Genomic DNA, 25,342 nt, shown 5'->3' on the forward strand with positions numbered 1-25,342 from the left:
TAACAATTCAATAATTTATTTCTCTTCTTTGAACCGTCATATACTTTCGTAGAAACGAAGCTCTCACACTTGAGTTCCCGAAGACAACTCAAATCCACTACACTAAGTTAGTATATTGCATTCTGAGTTTCTTGCAGGAACCTCTCTTTTATGAACTAAATGTTCATAAACTAAATCGAACCTGTAGTTTCGAATTTAGTGCCTTTGAAACCAAAAGTTTTCATAAAACAATACACCCATGAAAACCCGACGATTTTCATGAAAACCATTTCTTAGAACTCGAATGTTCTAACTTTGATGCTTATGGATGATTCATTCCCATACCACCAATCACAAGTTTGATTTTCCTGATTTGGACGTTTCCAATAGAAACCACTTTATGTGGGGTACAAGATGTGAATCTCCACATGACTATTAAGAAGCTGAGAAATCATTAAAGCCAACAATGGCATGGAAGAGCTGAATAAGCCTCTGCCATGATCTTCATTCGAAGACTTATGCTCAAAGCATTACAAATGGAAGTACCTCCCGAACGAGGATTCCATGGCTCTTTGGCTTGCTTCTACGGACCGTCTAATCATGAAAGATATTGCCCAAAGCAAACCATGATTACGTCCATGAATGATACAATTCTGAAGTTTATAAATCCGATCGAATTTTGACTGGAGAATACTTTTATCGTCATTCCTTGTTTCTAACTCGCCCCTGAAGCAGCAGTGTAGATAGCAGAAGTTTATCAAATTCTCAGATCTGATTACTACCACAAACGTGAGAGAAAGGTATGGACCCAGTTTGGTCAAAGCCTACTAAATGGTGATGCACTGCTTCGGCAAGGATACACTGAATGGCATACTCTCTCACAATCCAATTTTGAGTTTGTTTTGACAAACATATGGTAGAATCAGGGTCTGCCAAGGTGTGGCATCATGCCCGACGCGTGATCCTTGGCACCCAAGACCTAAAACTTCAAGAATACGGGATAATATTCCCAAACCTTAACCCTGCAAAATCTACTTCTGTCTTGATGGAATAGACCATTGGTTATGCACCTGTTCGTGCCCTTACCAATGTTGTTGAGGAGTACCATTCTAGTACTCAATATGTGAGATTGATTTTGCTCCACTGAATATCGTTGGAATAGCAAAATTGTGACATGAATGGCCTTGTTGGCCGAATCCACCAAAGTAACTTTGGTTTACTTTGTGAACATTTTTCCATGTTCTTGGATTCAAGTTTGGTGTATGTTTTACTTATGGATAATCTTATTGATATTGTCCTCACATATGAGTTAATTGAATCATGTTTCTTGAATACATGTGACCAATTCAATTGACCACGTGATTAGGTGGGAATGTGGGAAAGTTAGTTGTCTGGATGAATGCATACTACGCACACTAACTTTACACCTAAATCACATCTCTAACAACGACTTCAGGTATATCCAACCTGATTAAGAGTATTTGGCACGCTCCTCGTTATATGAATGGTACTACATCACCATTTAAAGGACCTTAAATTTTCCCTGACATTGAGTTTTTAAGGATATTCGAGATGACAATGATCATAAATGAAACCACTGAAGAAAATAGAGTGAAATATCTTTGCACCACCTCCAAAAAAAAAAACACTGAGCCTAAAGCTTTCATTTGGAGCCAATGGGTTGTCTCCCAACTGGGAATACACCACATGTGGCCGGCCTAGAGCTGGGTGATTGAGCAGTTTACTTGATTTGGCACGACCTTTTGGGACATTTAGGTCGAACAATGATGCTACAACACATCTCCTTACCCGAAGTAAGGATCTTATGCCTACAAGCACACTTTACCAAGCATGCTCATTAGGGAAATTGATTTTCTAAATCATTCCTAGCAAAGATACGAAACAACTCCATTTTCGTAGTGGATTCAAGGGAATATATGTGGACTAATCCAACCAAAACGTGGACCATATAAATACTTATGGTTTTGGTTGATGAATCGACAAACTGGTCACATGTTTATCCACACACATTGATGCTAAACCTCTGGGCCGATTATGGGTTAACCACCCTACTTATCCCTAAAGGTCCCGGAGACTGGATAATGCCGGAGTGTTTACATCGACGGTTTTCGATAAAGTATTGCATGTATTTTGGGTTTCTAATTGAACATCGAATTCCCATGTTCACCCCAAATAGCCTCGCCTAGTGATCATAAAGCGCAATTTAAATGATCGCCCGAATTTTGGTAAACGTACCAAGTTTTCAGTTTCTGCCTAGGGCTATGCAATCTTTGTACGCAGTTATGTTGGTTTTCCTTGAGGCCCATTGCCACCCAACCTATATGACGTTACAGTTGGTTACTGGGTACGAACCTGACGATTTTCGTATTTATGCATTTGGGTGTGCATTCCATGTGCCAAGTTGTGCCGCCGCAACATACCACTTTGGGTCCTCAAAGAAGGATGGGAATCTTTTGTCGATCATGATTCTCCTTCACACTAGCTCTATTCGAGCCCTTGCACGCGATCTCTTTATCGCTCATTTGCGGGTTATCACTTTAATGAAACCGTCTTCCCGCCGTTAGGGGGAGATAAGAACGTCAACATTCCTGTAGAACGGTGCGAATTTGCGTGAACATTGCCCACTATGTCTCATCTCGATCCCCATACCGCACAAGTGTGATAAGCAAGTGCGATGAATTCTAGATTTCAGAATGTTGCTTCAGATGCATTTATTTGATCTAGCTAAAGTGACGAGATCATATACAAGCTGCAAACATGCCTGCAAGGATAAACGTACTTAACAGACGTCGAGTCAACATCCCTGGATGGTGTGCCGTCCTTGTTGGACGGTTTGGACGCTCCTGTTGAACGGTCCGGTACACCGACGGATAACCAATCAATCTGTCTTAGCCTGGAGCATGACAGATCATTCGGTTCGTAGGATTCACTTCCCTAGAAGAGGAAGACACGGCACAATAATGAATCTAAACTCGATCGTTGTCGCAAATCATTTCCATCTCATGAGATTAATCCAGATTACTCCCGAGACTTGAAGTTCTTGGTCCAGTATACTAGTTTGGATGAGAAAATGGAATTGAAATGAGATTATCATCGATGATGTTTTCACTTATATGGTAGCTACCGACATAAATGAAAAGCGACGATATCAAACTGTGTTCCGTTGATTAAGTGACAACGTAGAACTGATTAGATAACTAAAGTTACAATCCAGGTCAAATTCCTTACCAAAATGTGTATTGGACCTGTCGTTCCTACACTGCCCAAGGTAACTCCGTTGTGTTACAAATGGGAAAGGAAGCGTTATGAGATGAATGAAATAGTGCGATATGATGCACACCTTACGGCGCAAGGTTTCTCTCAAACGTCATGTGATTAATAGCAGCATTATGAAATGTGGTTAGTGTTTCTCCATGGGGATATTGATACGGAGAATAACATGTAAGTTCCCGAAGAATTACATGGATTGGTTTAAATAGTTCCAAAACCACGGAACACCCTCTTAACTTGTTTGAGACGTTCACTTACAATTCGACAGATATGGTATACCCGTCTTAAGTGATTATTTGATCATTCAGGGATGAATTATGCCCTTGCGAGTTAAACTATGAAGTCTTATTCCAAATTGCTAGAGTTACAGTTTATGTCGTTAAACACGAATCTCACTAAGACTCTAGAAGAGCTTGAGAAACTGACTCGCGCCTGAAGATGGAATTTGAGATGAAGGATCTTGGGAAAACTCACTTATGCCTTGACTTGAAGTTAAAGCATTATTCTGACGGTATTTTGGTCTACAAGTCGAACTACACCCCGAATGTGTCACCTTTGAGTATACCTTTGATCGTCCACACGTTATATGTAAATGAAACCCTTGAAGAGGTTATGGAATCCGAAATTCCTTATCTAAGTTCAACTTTGCGCTTCATTGTACTTAGCTCATTGTATTTAGACAAGACATATCCTTCACTGTTAATCTTGGTAAAGATACAGCACCGCGCCTACACGCAACCACTGAATTGGTATTAAAGACATACCCTGAAGGTATTACATGGGCAAATCCCAACGCATCTCAGCGGATCCAACCTTGTTTGTTATGCTGACGCTGGTTACTTATCAAACTCACACAAGGCAAAATCCCCAAATGGTTATGTCTTTACCATTAGGGATATCACAATATCTTGGAGGTCCACGATATAACCTTAGTTGCAAAATCTTTGAATCTTTCCAAGACTCACCTCACTTCACTACGCCACAAGTGAGACATGGTTAGGAGTTCTTGTTGAGCATATTCGAAGTACTTGCTATTTTTCATCTATCGTTGAGTCCCAATAACGATCCATGAAGATTATGCCACATGTATCAACCCGACCAAACCATGATACATCAACGAAGTCAACGCCAAGACATATTGCGTCTACATCTACATCAGTAAAGCATCAAGAGATTGAAGTCATGCAAACCGATCCCAAACAACCTTGCCGACCGCTACACGACGTCACTGCCGAAGTCAACCTTCTGAGGAATTGGTATGCCTAATTATTTGAGTTGAATCGCTTGTAGTTCTCTTATTTAGAAGTTATGTCTAACTCAGGGGAGTATCTAGAAGTATACTCACATGATCTTAATGTACTATTTTTCCCTTCGATTAGGAGCATTTTTCCCAATGAGTTTTTGCTACCTAACTAGGTTTTAACGAGGCACCCATCCTGGGATAATCATACTCCGTTAAGTTCACTACCTTCATCCAGTTTGACGATTGTTTTAGACATTATGCATATTTTCTTATTTTTCTCCTTAGTCTATGGGTTTTCCCCATTCCTTGGGTTTTACCATAGCGAGGTTTTTGTGAGTTTTTACAAATGCATACTTCAAATTAAATTTGAGACTCGCGATCACCCGTTGTGCCGATGACTTCATCAACTATTCTACCTTATCTGCTGAAGATCTGATATGATGGTTTGTTGAGTATTTACACACTCAAGGGGGAGTGTTGCAATCATATTTAGAATATGAATGTGATTGTGTAAATCCTAGGAAATCTGGGAATGTATCTTATATTCCTATTAGGATTAGATTACCTATTAAATGTTGTAATCCTAAAGGGAAAGGTTTTACCCTTCCTACTACTATAAATAAAGGCACAATGGGGTGGAATAACACACACCTCACAATTACACATCTCTCTATTTCTCTCTATCCATGCCGCACCCCTTTCTCTCTATAGCCTCCATAATTGTTCAGTAAATTATGTCTACAACACTATTTTTATTTTACATAGTTTTTTAATTGTAATTATCACTTTTTATTTGTTTACATAGTTTTTGAATTATAATTATCACTTTTTATTTGTTTTGGTCAAATCGCAATGAAGACAAAACCAAATTTGGGTGTTTAGGGTGGTCACGAAAGCAATGGAGGTCTCCTTGCCTCCCTCCACATTTGGTAGATTTTATTTATCATTATTTGTAACAATCATGTCATTTATTGATTGAAATTTCTCCGCATCACTTTTAATTAGGACTATTGGATGTTATAGGATTTAAAAGTTAAACAAAAGTGTAGTATTTCAAATATACTAATAAATAATAAATTATGAAAGAAATATTTTGTTGCAATCAATAATCAATAGAGTAATAAATAATAAGTAATATAATGATTCTAACTATATTAAAAAAAAAACATAAAAACATCCACCACCGGCCGATGGCGTGGTGAATTTTCAAAAGGCGGTGTGGTCATTTGAAGTAACCACTATAAGCATATCACGTGGTGGTTTTGATATTCCATCACGGGATTAAAAACCGTTGTAGTTTATTCACTTTTAACAACAGGCCAGAATATGACCGTGGTGGATTAATGTTATCTACCACAAGCTACACTTGACCGTGGTAATTGAATAGTTTCTACCACGAGTTGTTGATGCCCGTGATCGAATGGACGTGGTAAATATGTTGTTATGTACTATAGTGAGTAAACAGAATTATTTGTACTAATTCTTCTTCTTCTATTTGAATTTTGAAGAAAAAGAGTGAGAATGGAAGGCAGTTCCCAATTTTATTTAGCAGCTGATACCTAACATTTCGAGGTTGTTTCTAATTTCCAACCGTTGGCCCTGCATATATATATAAATAATGCTAGCCAGACCAAATCTTTTTCACCAAATTATGTAGTTGTAGATGATTGGATTATTAATTAAGTATCCATTAACGCGCTTGTATTGGTGAGACATCATTTGTTAAAAATTTGGTCTCCTAGCATTACCCTATATATATATATATATATATATATTTCAATGGTCATCGTGAAACAAAATATATTACAATTAGGGTTCTGACATTTGCACTGCCACGTGTCTGTTTGATCCATAGATTCGTATGTATAAATCACTCTAATTTTGCGATTAGAAGCTTAACATAATCTGGCAGGATGGATTTCAGACTGTTTGAGGCTTCTCAAACAGGAGATAACCAGCTCTTGCACCAGTTGCTAGCAGAGAATCCACTTCTACTCCATGACCTTGCCCTAACTTCCACCGAGAACCCGCTACATGTCGCTTCGTTTGCCGGACATGTCGAATTCGTTAAGGAGATTGTGAAGTTGAAACCAGCTTTTGTGTTAGAAATGAACCAGGATGGGTTTGGCCCCATGCACATCGCGTCAGCCAACGGTTACTTGGAGATTGTAAGGGAGCTGCTGAGAGTTGACCCGAGACTCTGCCGGATGAACGGAAGAGATGGATGGACTCCTCTTCATTGTGCTGCTGCTAAGGGAAGGGCTGATGTTGTCGGAGAAATGGTTTTGACCTGCCCGGAAAGTGTCGAAGATGTGACTCTACAAGGGGAGACTTCCTTGCATCTTGCTGTTAAGAACTGCCAGTTTGAAGCAGTTAAACTGTTGGTTGAATTGGTCAGGGAACTGAGGAAGGTGAACGTTTTGAATATGAAGGACAAACATGGTAATTCAGTTCTTCACCTAGCAACCTGGAAGAAACTGCACGAGGTTAGTACAATCTGATCAACTAGGTTATCTTTGACTCTTTGGCAAAGTGATATTTTAAGGAAAAAATTTCATTTAACCTCATTCTCCGCCCAATATACTCTCTACGTCTATTTTATTTTTAGACTATTAATATTTCTTTAAAACTCTAATTTACTACCTAAATTATCCTCTCAATTTAATATGTGAATTTATCTTTACGCTCATTTAAAAATAAAATCCAAAATCAAAACATATGTTCTCTCCTCCCAGTAGGTTCATCGTCTTTTCTTTCAATTCTTTATTATTTAATAGAAACCAAAGTTAATAAGAATTGGTGAGAATAAATTTATCATTTAGGTTTACAGAAAGATGGCCATGCTTTTTGTGATTATCATGTTGGAAAAGCTTGATAATACCCTTTTTGCCCACTTTCTGATGCTTTTATGTACATTATTTGGGGCGTTAGAAATTTATATGGAACGAAGATTGGGCGGCCCGACTTGGTCGTCTCTCAAACTATTAAATCGAAAACAAATCAATAAAACACATATATAAATCGATTCATTCTTCAAAAAAAGCTTGTTGAGTGCTTAAGGTTTAAGCCAAAATAGGACGTTAGTAAAAGATTGCGTGATGATAAAGGTTTAATTATTAGGTATGAGTTTATTGATAAATTTTAATTTTCTTGTTATTTCATTTTGTACTTGATAGTAATTATATAATAGCTTAAAAAGCCAATTCACATCTGAAGTTTAAGTTGAGTGTAGAGGTTAAATGGATTTAAATAAAAGTTCTCCATTTTAAATTACTTTAGTTCACGAAGTAAAGATTCAAACTTAAATACAAAAGAGCGGTCACATTGTCTTGAACAACAGATCTAACTCATAAATCCTAGCCTCCCCTTCGAATTTGAAACAAAATGTATTCAAACCTAGAAATGTTGACTTTATTATTTTACTAATGCTATCAATTTGTTAAAGATATACTAAGTTATTTGAAAGAAAAAAAGATATACTAAGTTATTTCATAAATTTTGACCAAATCCAACCTTATCAACAAATTATGAGCCATTGTTAAAAGATGAAAGATACGGAAGGAAATACAATAAAGTTTGGTCATAGCACAAAAGCAGATGTTGTTAGAATAATTGATCATAGCATTGTTTGGATCATTTCCTTGCACTCGAGTTCGAATCTCTATACTTAAAAATATTAGTAGTTTAAAATACTGTTTGAAAAAAAAATGTATATATAAAAAGCTGAGAATCTTCGTAGGTTGTGGAGTGGTTAGTTGGCAATGGAACTACTCCAAGCGCATTGGAAGTAAACATTGTAAACCAGGGTGGTCTCACACCTCTTGATCTTCTACTAGTCTTCCCGAGTGAAGCCGGTGATAGGGAAATCGAAGAGATCCTTCGTAGTGCCGGAGCTTCGAGAGCACAAGACATAAACCATACTCCCTCTCATTGCCCCATGGAAACCAATACCCTTCAGCTGCAGCAGCCAAAAAACTTGATGGAATACTTCAAGTTCAAAAAGGGCAGAGACTCTCCTAGTGATGCCCGCACTGCGCTACTAGTTATCTCTGTACTAGTGGCTACCGCCACCTTTCAAGTTGGACTCAGCCCTCCGAATGGCATTTGGCAGGACAGCTCCGGATCAAACAATAATGGAGCTGGCAGTGGGAGCAATGAACCAGCTGCACACTTAGCAGGGAAGTCCATCATGGGTTCTAACAATGCAGTTGCATTTGTCTTCTTTGTGGCTTTCAACTCGATTGGATTTTCACTTTCACTTTACATGATCAATGTCCTCACCAGCAACTTCCCTCTGCAGTTGGAGCTTCAAATCTGTATCGTTGCGGTCTACTGCACGTACAACTTTGCAGTTACCAGCATTGCACCGGATAACACGAAGCTCATCATAATTGTGGTCACTTCAGTTTTGCCTACTTTGGTTTCACTTGCTGTCCCATGCGCTAGACAGCTTATCATGATCAGGGTTAGAGAACCTGTGCTAAATTGGACTCGAAGGTTCATTTTACAATAGCTGTACACTATGTCTATTTCCGGGATCATATCATCGTTGGCGCATTCATCATAGAAGCTCCAGCTTCATATCCAAGTCACAATCGTTACTATCATCAATACAGTTAATATATTTACTATATATTACGAAATTTCTGGTGTAAAAACTTATATGATGATGTGTTAAGAATTCAATAAGAAAACAGTAAACAGAATTATTTGTACTAATTCTTGTTCTATTTGATTCATGATGGTGTTTGTTCTATAAGTCGACATCCTTGCCAATCGTAATTGAGACTGTCGTTAATTAATATTTATGGCAGAAAGTTTTACATAATGATCATCTTTCCACATTTATCACAATGGCTAGCTATTTTCAATCACAATGACTTGTACTGCTCGATCAGATGAGAAGCATGGAGGCGCGACGTAGGAGCCACAGTGCAGCCCAAACTCTGCTGAGAGCAACTCCACCCTTGGAGCCATTCCCCTGGCAATCCATTATTGAATCCACCATATTGAACAGTAACTGCCTTTAATGAATAGTAACTACCATTAATGAATAGTAATTACATTTTGCATCTCCACCCTTGGAGCCCTCCCCCTGGCAATAGGTAATAAAATAATAGTTTTTTTTGTTTGTTTAAATAATATAAAATAAAAAAACACAGGGAAATGGGCTGTAGGGCCTTGGGCTGACACAAAAAACAATAAAAAAATGTCTTGGCCCTCGGTCTGCAGGCTTGTCAACAATCCACTCCCCTTGTGCTCGGGCTCCCACCCTCACTCGGGCCCTCCATGGCTGGAGAAGAATCAACTGGCCCTCGGGCCCCTTCCTGCAGCCCGTCCCCCGAGCAAATGAGAAGGCTGGAGTTGCTCTGATAAGAAATCTAGAAATCAACACTAGAAACATGTTTATTTGGCCTCCTGAACATCCTAGAAACCAACATGTGCACGAGGAAATGCTCCTGAGAGCATATACATGCATGTGGACTTACGGCACTGACAATTGAATATGATCTACAAACAATGATTGGAGCAAATACATATATAAATTCCCCAATGTTTCATTAATGGAAGTTCTAGAATTGATGTATCAAATGTCCTACGTTGAGACGGCGATCAGGCAAGGTGTTCTAGAATTTGGCTCAGAAGTCGAATCATAAGAATTTCAAACAAAAAGCAACGGTTGCTTTACAAAACCGACCTATAAAAGGTACAACAGAAAACATAAACAGTAATCAGAACATCAAGCATCACCATTCACATTGCCTCCAATTCAAAGTTGTCTAAAGGAAAAACAGTAGAGTTCTCATCTATCGTCAATTATTATTACGGTTATTGGTATTTTCTCCAGTTGTAGGAAATAGTTTTTAGGTTTGATTTCTGTCCGTAGCGAGTTTTATACCAAATTATTGTGGCATGTTCATTTTGTGGCTTAACCCAAATTCTCCATCCCATAATGTATAGGCGGCCTAATATTTTTAAGAATACTGTTTCGAAAATGACCATATGCAATTACACTTGCCTCTATTGCTACGATGGATATAGAAAATAAAAATAATTTGAAAGAGAGTTGTACACAACTCACTCTGCAATTAGATTTGACGATAGACTAAACTGCCGATTTTCTCCTGAACTTTCACTTAGCTTTCGATTTTGCTGCTAAACTTTTTAATTGGAAAATCAAGAACTTAAACTTCTTTTCTTTTCTTTTTTTTTCCCAATTTCCTCCTACCGTTAGTTTTTTTTTTTTATAGATTTCATCCAAATTAATGTTAACTCTTATCATGTGCACACCACGTGACTCTCCTAGGGTTATCAATTATTTTAAAGACTACCCTCAGATGTTGTGCGCATCAGAAATTTGGATGAAAATAATGAAAAACTAACATCAGGGGGAAATCGGTCAAACAAATTAGTTTGAGTCCTTAATTTTCCAATTGAAAGGTTTCTGAAGAAAATCGAAAGATAAGTAAAAGTTCAGAAGAAAAATCGACAATTTATTCTTCAACGTAAATACCAAATTAGACTTGTTTAGCCCACCTTTTCTATCCCTTTTAATGTAAATTTGTGGTTGTAATTAAAAAAAAAGTTCACAATTTGAAAGTGTTGTTGGGTGAACCATTATCTCCAGCCTTCTACAGTCTACTTGCCGACAGTTTTTTTTTTTTTAAATGATAAATTTTGTTAGATTAGTTATCAAATGGTTCAAACATCCGCTATTATACAAGAACTTAACACATTTTCACTAATACAATACAATATAGATTTTTTAGTACTTCTAAAATATAAAATAGTGGACATGTTATTATATAAGTAGAACACCAAGAAAATAACTTTGCCCAAGTTAAGCACGACGAACTGGTTCACTTTTTGCGCGAGAGAGAAATGGAGGCCCTGATCGCCTCGTACGGAAACTCGTCGTCGGCCTCAGGCTCCAAGTCGCCGGTTCCACCTTCAGATCTGAACAACTCTCAAAACCCGGCCCCAGCTCGGCCTCTGCCACCTCTACCACTTCGCGAAAGCCCCAATTCCTCAGGTAACCTCCAATTCCCATCAACTTTCTCTCTTTTTTTACTTTCTATTGAGATAGCTTTCTGCCAACCAAGTGTTTGGTCCTCCGAAGGATTTCTGGACTTGTCACTAAGCGATCGGCCGAGCAGAGTCAGGAACTTCCCTCACGTCAAGGGGAACTACGTAGTATATGTATACATCCCAGGTAATCAAATTCTCGAATTTTCAGCTGGATTAGCAAAAATGCGATCGCTTTGCAGTTAGATTTGCTTGTTCGTACTTTCAGTTTATATACCGCCAGCACCGAGGAAAGAGATGGCCTTGTTTTTTAACAAGCTAGCTTCGCTGGTGCCTGGTCTCCATGCCGTTGACGTTAACGTCCCGTTTGACATTCTGCGGAATGACAAGCACAAGCTCGAACAAGTTGCTTTAGGTAGAAAATTGCATATAAGTCTGGGAAGAACTGTCCAGGTTCAGGTACACCAGATTGATTCCTTGGTGACAATGCTGCGGCAGAAGCTTCAGAATCAGAGGCGGTATGGTTACATTTACATGAACTTTAGTACTGTTATTTAACACAGTGCTGCAAGCCTGCAACTTTTTTTGTACCCAATTGTCAATTTTTGGTTTTCAGTACAATTTATTGTTGTGAAACAGATATTGGATTGATTTTAGCAAATGGGAAGTTTTTGTTAACGATGATCGGACCCGGACATTTGTGTCGATAGAAGTCACTGATGCTGGGTTAGCTGAGGTATGATTTAGTAACTGTCTAATTTCATGGGTTTTGAAACTTCGATATCTGCTTATTAGCTTACGGATTGTTCAGTGCTAGATACACTTGTAACACGAAAAGTGAAAATGGACAAGAATGTCTGATATATTCATGGTTCTCATGCTGGTTGGTCCGGCATAAATTATGCGCCAAATTATTATGGGAGAGTAAGCCTTCACTATGTGCAATGAAACATAAGAAAGCTTAAACCATAGTTAGCTATAGCTTCTAGTCAAATTTAGTTTAGTGTAAGGTCTGTTGGGACGAGCAACAAAAGGGAACAAAATATTGGGGGATCTGATTCACCTCTGATATGCTGGAGGAGTAAAAGGAGAGAACTAGTAAAGGCTTGTAACAAGTTGGGTGACTCCTCATATTGCCTGTTGGTTTTACGGTGGAAGACTTGGAACCCCAACTTTCTTCAGGGTATCAGAGAAGGTTGGCCCACATGTGAAGCCCAACGGTCACACATGATTTACTTCACCCAATTTGTGTTGTCCATATGTTTGGCTTTAAAATTGGCCACACGTTAGGGAGCATGTGAGGGTGGGAAGGTAAAAGAATCTTACATTGGTAAAAGAAGAAACCTAGCAAGGGCTTATAAGGAGTTGGACGACTCCATGTTGCCACTTGGTTTAGTGGAACCCCAACTTCCTTCAATAACATGGTTACTCGAAGCATACTTGTTTTTCGTATTAATACATGCTTGAGTTAGGTTTCATTGTCAAATCACTGCCGTCACAGTGCTATAAGTCTGAGAGTTCTCAATTTCTATTGATTTCAGATAACAAAGCAGATTCAAGCTGTCAATGAGGTGTATAAGCTTCACAATCTTCCTGAATTTTACAAGGTTAGCATTTTTGTGCTTTACCGATCTCGAGCAATAATTGGAGCAAATGAATGTGCATGAATATTACTCAGAAAACTAATTCACTTCATGGGGTGTCGTTCATCGCAGGTTCCACGCCCTCATATATCGGTAGCTTGGGCATTGGGTGACATAAGCAATTCCCTGAAGAAAGTGTTTGAAGGAGAAAGAAGAAGATCTGCAGTTGGAAGATCATTACAGAAAAGTATTTTTACCAGTAAATTCAACGGCATCGAATGTAGGATTGGGAATAAAATACACAAAATATGTAAATTTTCTGAAGAATAATGTAATTGTTAAGTTGTTAACTATATACTGAAATATGTGTGAAACTATCAGAGTATTGAATATGAATGAAACGTAGCACTTTCAAGTACTACTCCTCGTTTTTGTATACGATTTCAGCTTCACCTCTACCTGCAGAGGTTCTTTGCTGGTATTGTTAACGACCTCCCCAATGGCCATTTCGACAATGTATTGGTTGTAGATCCTCGCGTACTTGAGGCGAAGAGTGACATTACTGATCCTCCTTCAAAGAAAATTTCTCTTCCACCTCCAGGTATGCCGCTCTGTCGACAGTGGAGGCGTTGGCATTGAGACCGCTTGTAATTTTGTTGGTGGCGGTAAATCTCCTGCATGTTGCGGAGAGCAATGGTGCCACCACCAAGCCTTACAGGCCAGAACAACGTGTTGGAGTCGTTGATGGTGGAGTCATCCGAGTCAGCTAAAAATCCAGTTATTCTTGGTGAGCCGTCAAAATTTACCTGTGGAGATGGACTTTATGCGGAGGCTGCCGTCGGCGTTGGTGAAGACTTGGTTCCCCTTCCCCACCGTTGGATCTTCAAGGTCAATGGATTCAAACAGCAGGTGCGGGTGTTGGTCGATCAGGCGGGGTGCTGAGGTAGTTTGTAGTTACCGTTATGGCCCTTGAACGCCACATCCAATCCATGACCGTGAACGCATACCAGGCCAGGCGAGGACAGACAATGCCGGTCGTGGAACGTATGTACTATTCGCTCTCTATTTCGAACTTTGCGTAATGGCTCCCGGCCTTCGCTCTGGTGAATTTTAGAAACCCCTGGAGCTGTCAATCCATCCAAATCTCCATCATATGCGTAGCGCAAGTTTTTGCTGTGTCGGCATTTTCATTCTCTTCGAGCAACAAAAGGAAAAAGGGGAAGATGTTGCACAAAGCAAGAAACCTTTAAATTTATTAAGATGTCTAGCCATTTTCCTGAACAATTGATGTATAAACAAGTTCTTGGTTACATAACAACTCAGGAGAGGATGTATGTATTGCATTGCATCAAAAGAGAGGAGAAAAAATAAAAAGTTTCTAAGTGGTAAGGGAACGACTAATGACGGCGTTGCACTTCTAATCAAAGGGATCGATCCGAGGGTCGTGTTCACTTGCCATCGCCATTCCAGTGCAAAGGCATGTAGGGCACATTACCTGCCAAATTACAGACACAATGTAAGCAATAGTTGACGTTTGGAAATCACCTCTCAAAAATTTGCTACCAAATTATCCTAAACTTCATTTCCGGTGCAATTTTTTTCTTCCAAAATGTTTTTCGCGTGCCCAACAAACACTAGTATCCTTCACCAAACATGCGAGTCAGCTATTCCAACGTATACGATGAGCCAAGTACAACTAGGCGGCAGGCAAGAAGGGAAATTTAGTATGCAATAAACATTCAATGACATTTTTATGTATCTAACCTTTCCCGCTCCAGAGCAGTTTGAACATCTTTCGGTTTTAGGCAGTGAGAGGGGCTGACTTCTGCCATCAACTGTTGATACTGGTTCAGTAAGAACAAGGGTTCCAGTGCTTGAGCAGCGAGCACAAGCAAGATATCCTGCATAAGTATCGAATACACAGATCAAGAATATAAAGAAGGTAGACTAGACACTAACAGGTAGCGAATTCAAAGCAATTAACCGTAATGGACATATTCTGGCTCAAGATGCAACCCTACATTTTGTAGATTCATTTGGTCCAACCCCAGTCGTTGACATGTGAAACCAATACAAACATCTCCATCTTATATATTTAAAGCTATAGCAAAACATATAACTAAAAGTGAGAAATATAGGACATTATCGTACCAGTTCCAATACAATATTTGCATCTTTTTTGCTCCTGCTGTTTCACATTGTTTATTTCAACTACCATCAATGCTGAGATCACTCCAACTGCTCCTCCTGAGAATGACGCCACGATGGGATCAACTTGGCTGCAGTTTGAAAGGATAGCAGATCAATAAGTGAAACTGGTAACAACATAGTATCAACATCATTTAGCTGCTTCATGTCAAGATAGATGACATCCTACATTTTCCAATGTGTAAAACTTTGAGGATTCTCATAAAATTTGACTATATCGGTTCTCAAAAGTAAAATTTAGTACTTTTGGTTCCTACATTACAGACAGAAAGTAGGAACTATTGAACTTAAAGATTCATATCAAGATAGATTATACAAAATTTCAAAACAATAATTACTAGAGAACGGGAGGGTTAAAAGCCCGAAATACGAGCCATACCTCAACTGCAACGGCAGATGCATATTTACTATAAAATCTTTATATGATGTGCCTCCTATCCCCAGCTTCAACTCCAGCTGGAAGACGTAAAGATAATTGTAGGCAAAGAGTTAGAAACATAACCGAATCCAGACTATACTTATTTGATAAGTTTCCTCATTTTCTGACTTGAAAATTGAGAAACATATAGTCAGACCAGTAAAAGAAAACCAGAAAACGTTGGCTAACATACTCTCTGAGACAAATGTAATGTTTATGAATAACGGTTAAAACTAATTACAAAATGCATAACGAACTTACAGAGGGTGATATGAGGCCACCGAAAAGTATAAATCCCGCAATAATTGAATAACAGACTGCATAATACTGCTTAAGGTTTTCTGAACTCTGCAAGCAATGCATTCACAATTTTTTTATGAATCAACTAAAGGCTACCTAAAAATGTCGGGGAAATGAAATAGCCAAGGTTAATGAAACAGTGAAACCCTTATTAACCATGAACATACATGTCTTCATAGGGGCAAGCAGCTTACCAGGGGAGGCAAAAATGGAATGAAAGACGGAAAACTAGGAAGTTCGTTTTCTTGGTCTAACGTTCCAAGCTCTGCGCTTTTGATCCTTTGTTGTATCCGCAGCCTGCGAACCTACACAGATTGAAGCTTATAAAGCAACCAACATACTCACGATTTCACAAATCACATTTCTGGCAAGAAAAATTATAACGAGTCTGTCTGAAATGGCAATCATATGCAACAACAAGCTAATACGAAGAAAGTGGGCTCACCTCTTCCATATGCAAGAAAATCTTGTTTCGTCGGCTTCGAATATTATCTTTGATCTCCTGCAACTCCATTTTGGCAAAGTCCTGCACCATTTCAGGCCCCTCTATAATACAAAATCTGCATAATTAAGCATGTAAAATAAGATTGAATAATTACAAGCTTTTGACAAAAAATAAAAAACTAAAAAAATAAAAATTACAGGCTACAAAGCAATCCGTATCATTGTTGGGGTTAATTAAGATCAACAGAAAATAAATCACATGGGTTTTTCACAGAAAGTTACAAACTTTTGAAGACCAGTAAACCGTCTGCAATCAGATAAATTTCAAAGTGCAAAGTAACAAACCAAAGCTTGGAACTTTGAATTTCCACTTTCTGTAAATTTCCCAGAGTGAGAGTGAGAGAGAGTACCCGGCGGGGTTTGTATCGCCGGCGGGATTAGGATCAGAGTCGACAGACGGACCGAAAGAAGAGGAATCGGGGTCGGACGCCATCGCCATGGATCTCCATTTGGAGGTGCTTGATTTGGGGCTTCTTGCGTAGCTGAATCCGGAGCAGCTAGAGCTATGCAATTTGTACGGGCAGTAACGATTCGGCGGGAAAGAAACGGCCAAAAGTCGGCCGGAACAGAGCATCTCTCTCTGTCTCTGTAAAACACCAGGTAGCAGAGCTCTCTGTTTATCTGAAAAATTGCGATCGTACAAATGGAGACGATCACAAAAGCAAATCTTGAAGCACTGCTAATGTGCAGAACACTCGTCAATTACCTAACACTAGGAGAAGTAGTAGGGGAGAGAGATGGTTCGATCGGCAAAAGAACAAATAATGGAGGGAAGTGGGTGATTCTTGTTTCTCTCAGGTTTTTTTTTAATTTATTACTTTATTTTATTTTAGAAAACTTAATTTTTAGTGGATCTAGTTTCGTTAGATTCGAGTTAGTTCATGGTTGTAGTACGCTTCAGTGCATATTAAAACATTACAATCTAATGATCTCCGATGATCCCACTAATAACGTTATTTGAGACATTGTCCTAAAAATCTTCATCTTGTGCCGCTTGGGTCCCATTTAAGTGCTAGATGGCTGGCAGTTACTCGAATTATTTTCTAGATGTTTGAAAATTAAAAAATTATGCTTAGACTTACTTACGCGTCCGTCTAGACCCGTTTAGACATTTTTTTAGGTCGGTTAGACCCCACCTAAGTCGTCTAGACTCGCGATTCTCACTTAAATAGAAATTCGACAACGTTCATTTTTTTTTGTTTAGTAAATTGTAGGATGCTTAGGATGCTTATTGAATGTCGGCTAGCCTTACCCCCATTTATGGAGAGGCTGGGTTCGAGACTTGGGAGCAGCCTCTCCATAAATGGGGGTAAGGCTAGCCGACATTCACCTCTCCCAGACCCTGCGTAAAGCGGGAGCCTTGTGCACTGAGTACGACCTTTTTTTAGTAAATTGTAGGATGCTTATTGAATACTTGGATAAATACTCATTATATGTTTGTTTCCTATATTTTCAAAATATTCATTTTATTTTACAATTTTATATATCCCCAAATAATTATGTATTTTTAAATATAAATAAATATTTATTAATACAATATATAATAAATTTAATTAAATCAATCTGCATAGAAACCCGCATAGCAGTCTAGCTACTATATTCCAGCTCACCGCCTAATTACCGTTTAACGTTTTTTAAATACTTGATTTGAGAGTTTGACTTGTCTCATGCAAACAATTGTACGTTCTACTTATACAAATTCTTTGCATTTTTTCTCTATTCTATTGAGTGAACATAACATGCTATAAATTTCGTTAAATTCCAAGAGATTTCCCAATGGGGCAATTTCCTATTTATTTTAAGAGAAATACTTAAGAGATTCGCTTAAAAGTGAGACTTTTTATAGATTCTCTGTCATTTTATATTTTTTACACAATATTTTATAACGTTGTATAGAGTCTTATTTTAAGAAAATCTCTCAAACATTTCTCTTATTTTAAACAAGAAAGAAAGTGACAAAACATGAGAAATCAATCATTTTCGTTATCTAATAGTGTCTCTATTTTTCTCTGGTGTTGTGTGTATCGTGTAACAAAATGAAAACGACTATCATCAATCATCATGGATTCATGGTTTTATTCTCATATCCATTAAATGTGGATAAATAGAAAAAGGAGATAATTGTAATTTTCATTTTTTTAGATATTTGTAATTAAATTAGTCCAATATTTCATGACCATGGAATATTGTTTGGTCTCAAATGCAATTCCATAAATGTTGTCTTCATCCTAGTCTTTTTCTGACTTTTGAGACCTTGGATAGAACATGGAATTAATATAAATCGGTTACAAACGCCAAAAAAGTCTCATCAACATTTGAAACAACGACGAAAGCATTTAAAAAACCAAAAGATATGCCAGTTTTTCAACAAACGATATTATGTTCTTAGAGAGGGGGTTAACTTAATTTCATAATAAGTTAGAAGTAATGTGGTTCAAATCTTCTTTAAGTGAAAATCGAACCTAAAACCTCTCTCACCAAATTATTGCCATTTTGAGATTATGGCAATAACTTGGTGGTGTTTGGTGATTGGATTTGAAATCAAACTTTGGGTAAGGTACCACATTTTGTGTTTTAAGTTTCGAGTCTCTAGTTAATAATTTCTGGTGTTCAAACAATCGCCACATCTGTTGAGAGCATCCACTAATTCGGAACTTAATTTTAAATTTGTGTTTTAATTTAGAGATGACTCTAACAATCAACTATTGACAATTAGTTCTCTTTGTATGAATCTTATTTTAATGGGAGCTTGATGAGTTAATCCGCTAGCTATCATGGTGCGCACATAAACAATTAATGTTTTACTAGATGTCTAGACAATTAATGTGCCTCATCGTATTTTACAAAGAACATCTAGCTCTAGGTCAAACTTTCGAGTCGATTACACTTTTTTGGTCTAGGGTTCGACTCTTGGATTTGAGTCATGGGCATGAGTTGCAATTCTATAGTCTTAGGTTTGAGGGGAAGAGATCCTCTCCGGTCTCTCCCACCAAAGTCATTCAATCCATTAATCCGGATTCTTGAAATTTGACCCAACGACTACAAACTAGATGTCACTTTAAAAATTATAAAAATTTTACCGATTTAATGAATGTACATTACGTTTTTTATTTTGTAATAATTCATCATATTTTATTCAACGACGGCAACTAACGACCCCAAAACGGCGGCTACTAGGGGTGGGTTCAAAAAACCGAAAACCAAACCGAACCGAAACCGAAAAAACCGAACCGAACGAAAAAACCGAACCGAATTGAAAAAACCGAACCGAACCGAATTCTTTTGGTTCGGTTCGGTTTTAGTGATTTAGAAACCGAACTAAACCGAACCGAACCGAATTAATTAAATTAATTTTTTTTATTTAATTATTTGTTTTGGGTATTATTTTCTAAACCCAATTTGTAAGTTAAAATGTGCTAAACCCAATGTGTTGCCAAACTTTAAGCTCAAAATATTTAAAAAATGCCTATAAAAACTCTAAACCCTAACCTATTATTTATCCCCCATATAAGGTTCCGGAACCAAAACTCCTCCAGAAGTACCTACATCCATCTCCATAGCACTGCCTACTTCTGCCCTAGCATTCTTTTCCAAATCTACTCTCATATAACATGTAACAGAATCCATAAACATTTATTTCGGGTAGATTACTTGGGTAATTTGTGATGGAAAAGAATCTAACACACACTAAATAAATCCACCCACGCATTATTTTTACTAATCAAGTTGTCAACATGCAATTACAAGCAAACAACCTTGATCTTTGAACAACATCATACAATTTAACTTTTCTAAGTCATTTGTACGATTTTTGTGTTGTGAGGTTGTTAGTTTGGACTTTGGAAGACTTGATTGATGATTTTAGTTCAATTTTAAATGTTTATTTTCATTGTCTTTGATTCTAGTTAGAATGCTTATGTTATGATTGTGTTGGATATGTTAAAATTTAAAATTTCAATGTTTTTCATTTTTTGAAAAAAAAAACCAAAAAACCGAAACCGAACCGAAAAAAAATGAACCGAACTGAACCGAAATTTCGGTTTGGTTTTGGTTTTGGCAAAAAACCGAACCGATTTAAACCGAACCCACCCCTAGCGGCTACGCTCCCTTTTGTTTTACAAACCCTAGCAAAACCTCCCCTTAGAGCAATTCCACCCATGGAGCCCTTCCCCCTGGCAATCCACTATTCAATCCACCCTATTAAACAGTAACTGCCTTAAATGAATAGTAACTACCATTAATGAACAGTAATTGTCATTTACATCTCCACCCTTAGAACCCTCCCCTGGCAATAAGCAATTAAAATAATAGTTTTTTTTGTTTGTTTAAATAATAAAAAACCCCCTCTCTCTCTCCTCTCTCTGACACAAAAAACATAAAATATTGCAAAGCCCTCGGGCCACAGGCCCGTCGACTCCCCACCCCCCCCCTTCGCTCGGGCTCCCACCCTCACTCGGGCCCTTCCCCGCTGGAGCTGCTCCCACTGGCCCTCAGGCCCTTTCTCCTCCCCTGTCGCCCGAGCAACCAGCATCCGCTGGAGTTGCTCTTATAAATACCATCACATCCGCCGCAGGAGCCATCAGATGCTCCTTTATCTTCACTTTCACACACTAATCCTCTCACATAGACGGTAGGGAATCCAGTTGCTTCTCCATTCCGGAAAGCTTTCCTTGTCCATATTTTTACACCATCGCCTCTGTTTTTTTATTTATTTACTTAATAATTTGAGTAATTTCATTTATCCCTGCTATATTTCAGATATTCAGCTTGTATTTTATCAAAAAAATAAAAAACTCACAGTCTATGGGTTTTTTTTTTTTAATTATTAGATGAGGCAGGTGATGATTTATACATATTTTGCTACATTTCTTGATTGTCTCATATTGTTGAGATAGTGAAAAAACTCAAATGTATCTGAGGCCGGCCTTCCTCTCCCTGGGAAGAAGAACAACCTTTTATTTTTTATGTTATTTTAATTTTGGATTAAATGTGATAACTTGTATTAAAATATACAAAATCCATGTATTTTCATAAAAATCAAAAATAAATAAATGGTTAAGAAGAACTGCAATGAGCTACACCTCTGATGGATTGTTAAAGTTGAGAAAAAAATAACATTTTTAAAAAACTCGTTGTGCACATATTGGATAATGGTGGTCCTTTTCACACTTTTTTTTTTATCTTTTATATATCCATTTCAATTTTTGTCAATATGATCATATGAACTAAAAAAATATTAAAAGACAAAAGTTAATAAGGAGTGTATAGAAAGTAAAAATAAGAGCGTGGATAACCACTCATTGGACAAACACACAATGGGTGAACTACCAACATATAGAAAAGAATTTTTTATGAGATTTTTTCCGATGCTTCAATTAAAATGTCTGCAATCATATAGAAAGGAGAATGGATAGAGATCTCATCTATATAATAAAAGTTGGATAGATGAACTGAAATAGTGCATTGGATGTATAGTGCGACCTACGTATACCATTAAAATTCAAAGAAAATTTTCATAGGACGATAATAAGGCCAACAATACTTATGACACATAATGTTGGGTCAAGCATCAATACATGCAAAAATTAAGGTGTAGCAGAGATGAGAATTATTTGTTGGATGTATGGACCCACGAGAAAGGACATGAAAGTAATTAGAATATCCAAGATAAAGTAGGAGTATTCGCAGTTGATGATAAGATGAGAGAAAATCAGTTAAGCTGATTTGAACACGTGAACCGAATACTATAGATGCTTGGTTAGAATATGTGATTATGGACAGAGAATCAGACAGAAGTGGTAGAGGGAAAACTAAGAGTACTTGGAAAGAGATTTTAAAAATAAATATAGAGTGTTTGAAGCTAACGAAAAACTTAACGCAAAATCTAAAGCGATTACGTTCTAAAATTCATAAAAACAACCCTACTTAATGAAGTAATGCCTTGTTATTATCGTATACTGAATATAACTTGAAACTGCCTCAAAAGAATTGTAACGTGTTTTATGAAAAATGCTATGAATACCATGAATCAGTATCTTGAGTTCTCACGTTTACTGTTTTACGTTGACTGTATTGTTGGAACTTGCACCCACCCCCCAACAGAAAAAAAAAATTTAACGCATCCATGTTAACGTGTCACAGATGGGTCCAACCATTAACAACGCGAAGCCACAAGCTCCAACAGGAACACTAAATTCTGCCATATCTACTTTCCATCAATTGTCGAAACATGCAATCACCATCTTCGTTACCAACTTGAATATCCATCCCATCGTTTCGTCTCTATCATTCACAGATTTAACACTTCTTCTGGTTCAAACCACAATTCTCTTATACATGATTGTACTCTTTTTTATTTATTTTTTGATAAATGAATGATTATTTTAAAAGAAAATCAAAAAATGCAACAAACAACAAGAAGGCAGCAAAGCCAAGCTAAAAACCAAAAAACACGTAATGCTGTAAACAACTGCAGCAACCTAACCTAACAACCAGTAACAAGGGGAGAACAATTCTCCATTCTTTAAAAAAAGGCACGTTTGCAGTATAGAGAGCGAAATATGCAAAGAACATAACTCCAAACGTATAGAGTTCACAATTATTTTAAAGACAACAATGGAGTTGATGTGCTCATTTTTTGAATTTCAGGTTGGGTAGCTCTCTTATGCACATTTGAATTATTATGTCAGATGTAGGGCGTTGCGACCATTAATTTTTTTTCTGAGCAGGCATGATCGCAGTTGTTGCACTTCTTACCACCTCAACATTTACACAAACTAATAGCAACAATTTTAAAGTACTAGGACTAGTACTGCGGTAGTTGATGATAATATATAAATATATACAGGATTAAAGATATGGTGACACACTTTTATCACGTTTTCATACACATTTTATAGGATTCACTTCATGATGTATTTTAACAATTTGAACTAGTCTATATTTTAGTGCATCATTCATAAATGTTTACGAAAAATTAGACAAATACGGTTTCTACAAATAAACATTAAATTTAAAGGAAAACTAATGAAAATGGCTTGAAAACTTTGAGTTTTAATGATAAGGACAAAATAAAGGGTAAAGTGAATAGTACCAGGTTTGACTTTTTAGTGTAAAAATGTGGTTTTTCGTTAAAGTGAACAGTACCGTGGGCTTTTCGTTAAAACTCCCTAAATTTAATCCAATTGTCATTTAATTTTCTAATTTGAATGATTTTTTGTAGACATATCTTTGAGATAAGACATAAAAGATAAAAGTTTGGATCTTTGAAGTATATTCAGTGTTTAATATATTCGTATCGACAGAAATATCGATGTGCAAATTTACGAAAATATCGATCAAATATTTTGTAAAAAATAAATATGTGATATGTGATAAGGAAAACTTCTTTCTAATGACAAGCAATAAAATAAAGCATTCCACTGGAACGAATATGTAACAAAATGCTCAATTAGTGTATAATAAATAACATATACAAAGTTGATGGTCCTGCCAAGGATTAATGAGTAAATTGTAGTAATGGTTCCTCAACTTTAATCAAATTGAAGCAATGGTCCCTCAACTAAAAATTCATTATCATTGGTCCCTCAACTTATCAAAATGTGTAGCTATAGTCATTTTCATCAATTTCGTCAAAATTTTGTCAAAATAAGTTATGTTGGAATAACCATTTATATAATTAGGGTTACTCAACTTATCAAAGTGTGTAATTATGGTCATTTTCGTCAACTACATAAAAAATTTTGTCAAAATGAGTTATGTTGGAATGACCATTGCTACAATTGGGTTAAAGTTAATGGACTATTTCTCAAGTTGAATTAAAGTTGAGGGACCAATGATAATGAATTTTTAGTTGAGGAACCATAGTTGCACGTTTTGATGAGTTGAGGGACCAATGGTAATGAATTTTTAGTTGAGGGATCATTGCTCCAATTAAGTTAAAGTTAAAGAACAATAGCTACAATTTACTCACGATTAATTGGCGTCCATAGAAATTTCATGATATCAACTTAAAATAGATACAACATTATGTCTTGCTTTTTAATATCAAAGTACTATTTACCCAAGATCACTCATTTGGTCTCCGGTATATATATCTAGACTTAAGTGACGAGAACGATAAAGTCACGGTGTTTTAATATTATCACTCGGCATCGTGTGCTTTAATTTTTTTTTATATATAGCATCACTTGATCGGTGAGACACCACTATTGTTATCATCATTTTATACAAGTTATTCTCGTATATCTGATCCAAATTTCAAAAAAATCAATATTCAATATTCTCAACGAGAGAAACTTTGATAAGTTGTTGATCGATGCTAGGAAGATTAAATTTGTAAACTAAATGACATGAAACTTGACCATTGGATTATTGATTTAGCATTAATAAACGCGCTCATTTCCTATTGATGACACATCATTTAGTTTGCAAATTTTGTCTACAAATTTAATCTCTATAGTATTACCCATACATGAACTAGGAGTATATCAATTTATGTTCCTTATTTAATACGAAGGGGAGACTAAATTTGTAGATTAAATATGCAGACGAAATGATGTGTCACCAATACGAAATAAGCACATTAATAAGCACTTAAGTAATAATCAAATCATCAACTTTCATCGTTTAGTTTACAAAATTTAGTCTCCATAACATTACCCTTAATATGAAACATGAACCAAAACCAAAACAATGAACTTTACCTATAATTACTTAATTAGTATAATGCTAGTGAGACTAAAGTGGGTAACTAACATGTTCTAAGGCTGCTCCCATATGAATGTTTAA

General features: G+C 37.0%; 3 protein-coding genes across 3 annotated transcripts; 2 read left to right on the forward strand and 1 right to left on the reverse strand.

The window, feature by feature from the left end:
- Positions 1-6,354: 6,354 nt before the first annotated feature.
- LOC103438401 (ankyrin repeat-containing protein BDA1-like) lies at positions 6,355-9,232 on the forward strand. Its single transcript, XM_008376956.4, has 2 exons — positions 6,355-6,999; positions 8,253-9,232. Exons 1-2 carry the CDS (start codon positions 6,427-6,429, stop codon positions 9,024-9,026), a joined length of 1,347 nt encoding a protein of 448 aa, XP_008375178.1. The 5' UTR covers positions 6,355-6,426; the 3' UTR covers positions 9,027-9,232.
- A 2,087-nt stretch (positions 9,233-11,319) lies between these two features.
- On the forward strand, positions 11,320-13,543 carry LOC103424159 (uncharacterized). Its single transcript, XM_008362243.4, has 6 exons — positions 11,320-11,546; positions 11,634-11,726; positions 11,808-12,057; positions 12,179-12,275; positions 13,081-13,146; positions 13,255-13,543. Exons 1-6 carry the CDS (start codon positions 11,396-11,398, stop codon positions 13,450-13,452), a joined length of 855 nt encoding a protein of 284 aa, XP_008360465.2. The 5' UTR covers positions 11,320-11,395; the 3' UTR covers positions 13,453-13,543.
- Positions 13,544-14,348: 805 nt separating this feature from the next.
- On the reverse strand, positions 14,349-17,536 carry LOC103424158 (protein ORANGE, chloroplastic-like). The gene is made up of 8 exons (XM_070819799.1): positions 16,903-17,536; positions 16,494-16,608; positions 16,243-16,353; positions 16,010-16,096; positions 15,710-15,786; positions 15,274-15,401; positions 14,887-15,023; positions 14,349-14,617 (listed from the first exon to the last, which is right to left on the reverse strand). Exons 1-8 carry the CDS (start codon positions 17,124-17,126, stop codon positions 14,540-14,542), a joined length of 957 nt encoding a protein of 318 aa, XP_070675900.1. The 5' UTR covers positions 17,127-17,536; the 3' UTR covers positions 14,349-14,539.
- Between the last annotated feature and the right edge of the window lie 7,806 nt (positions 17,537-25,342).

Source organism: Malus domestica, chromosome 01 (genome assembly GCF_042453785.1).
Source record: "Malus domestica chromosome 01, GDT2T_hap1".
Taxonomy (NCBI): Eukaryota; Viridiplantae; Streptophyta; class Magnoliopsida; order Rosales; family Rosaceae; genus Malus; species Malus domestica.

Bases quoted from the DNA above. Each gene is read 5' to 3' on its own strand.
- LOC103424158 (XM_070819799.1), bottom strand. From the start codon at position 17,126: ATGCTCTGTTCCGGCCGACTTTTGGCCGTTTCTTTCCCGCCGAATCGT. The intron at 16,097-16,242 runs GTAAGCTGCTTG...CATTGCTTGCAG, and splicing joins TTCCATTTTTGCCTCCCCTG to AGTTCAGAAAACCTTAAGCA. The intron at 15,024-15,273 runs GTACGATAATGT...ATACTTATGCAG, and splicing joins CAAATATTGTATTGGAACTG to GATATCTTGCTTGTGCTCGC.
- LOC103424159 (XM_008362243.4), top strand. From the start codon at position 11,396: ATGGAGGCCCTGATCGCCTCGTACGGAAACTCGTCGTCGGCCTCAGGC. The intron at 11,727-11,807 runs GTAATCAAATTC...TCGTACTTTCAG, and splicing joins AGTATATGTATACATCCCAG to TTTATATACCGCCAGCACCG. The intron at 13,147-13,254 runs GTTAGCATTTTT...CGTTCATCGCAG, and splicing joins ATCTTCCTGAATTTTACAAG to GTTCCACGCCCTCATATATC.
- LOC103438401 (XM_008376956.4), top strand. From the start codon at position 6,427: ATGGATTTCAGACTGTTTGAGGCTTCTCAAACAGGAGATAACCAGCTC. The intron at 7,000-8,252 runs GTTAGTACAATC...GAATCTTCGTAG, and splicing joins CCTGGAAGAAACTGCACGAG to GTTGTGGAGTGGTTAGTTGG.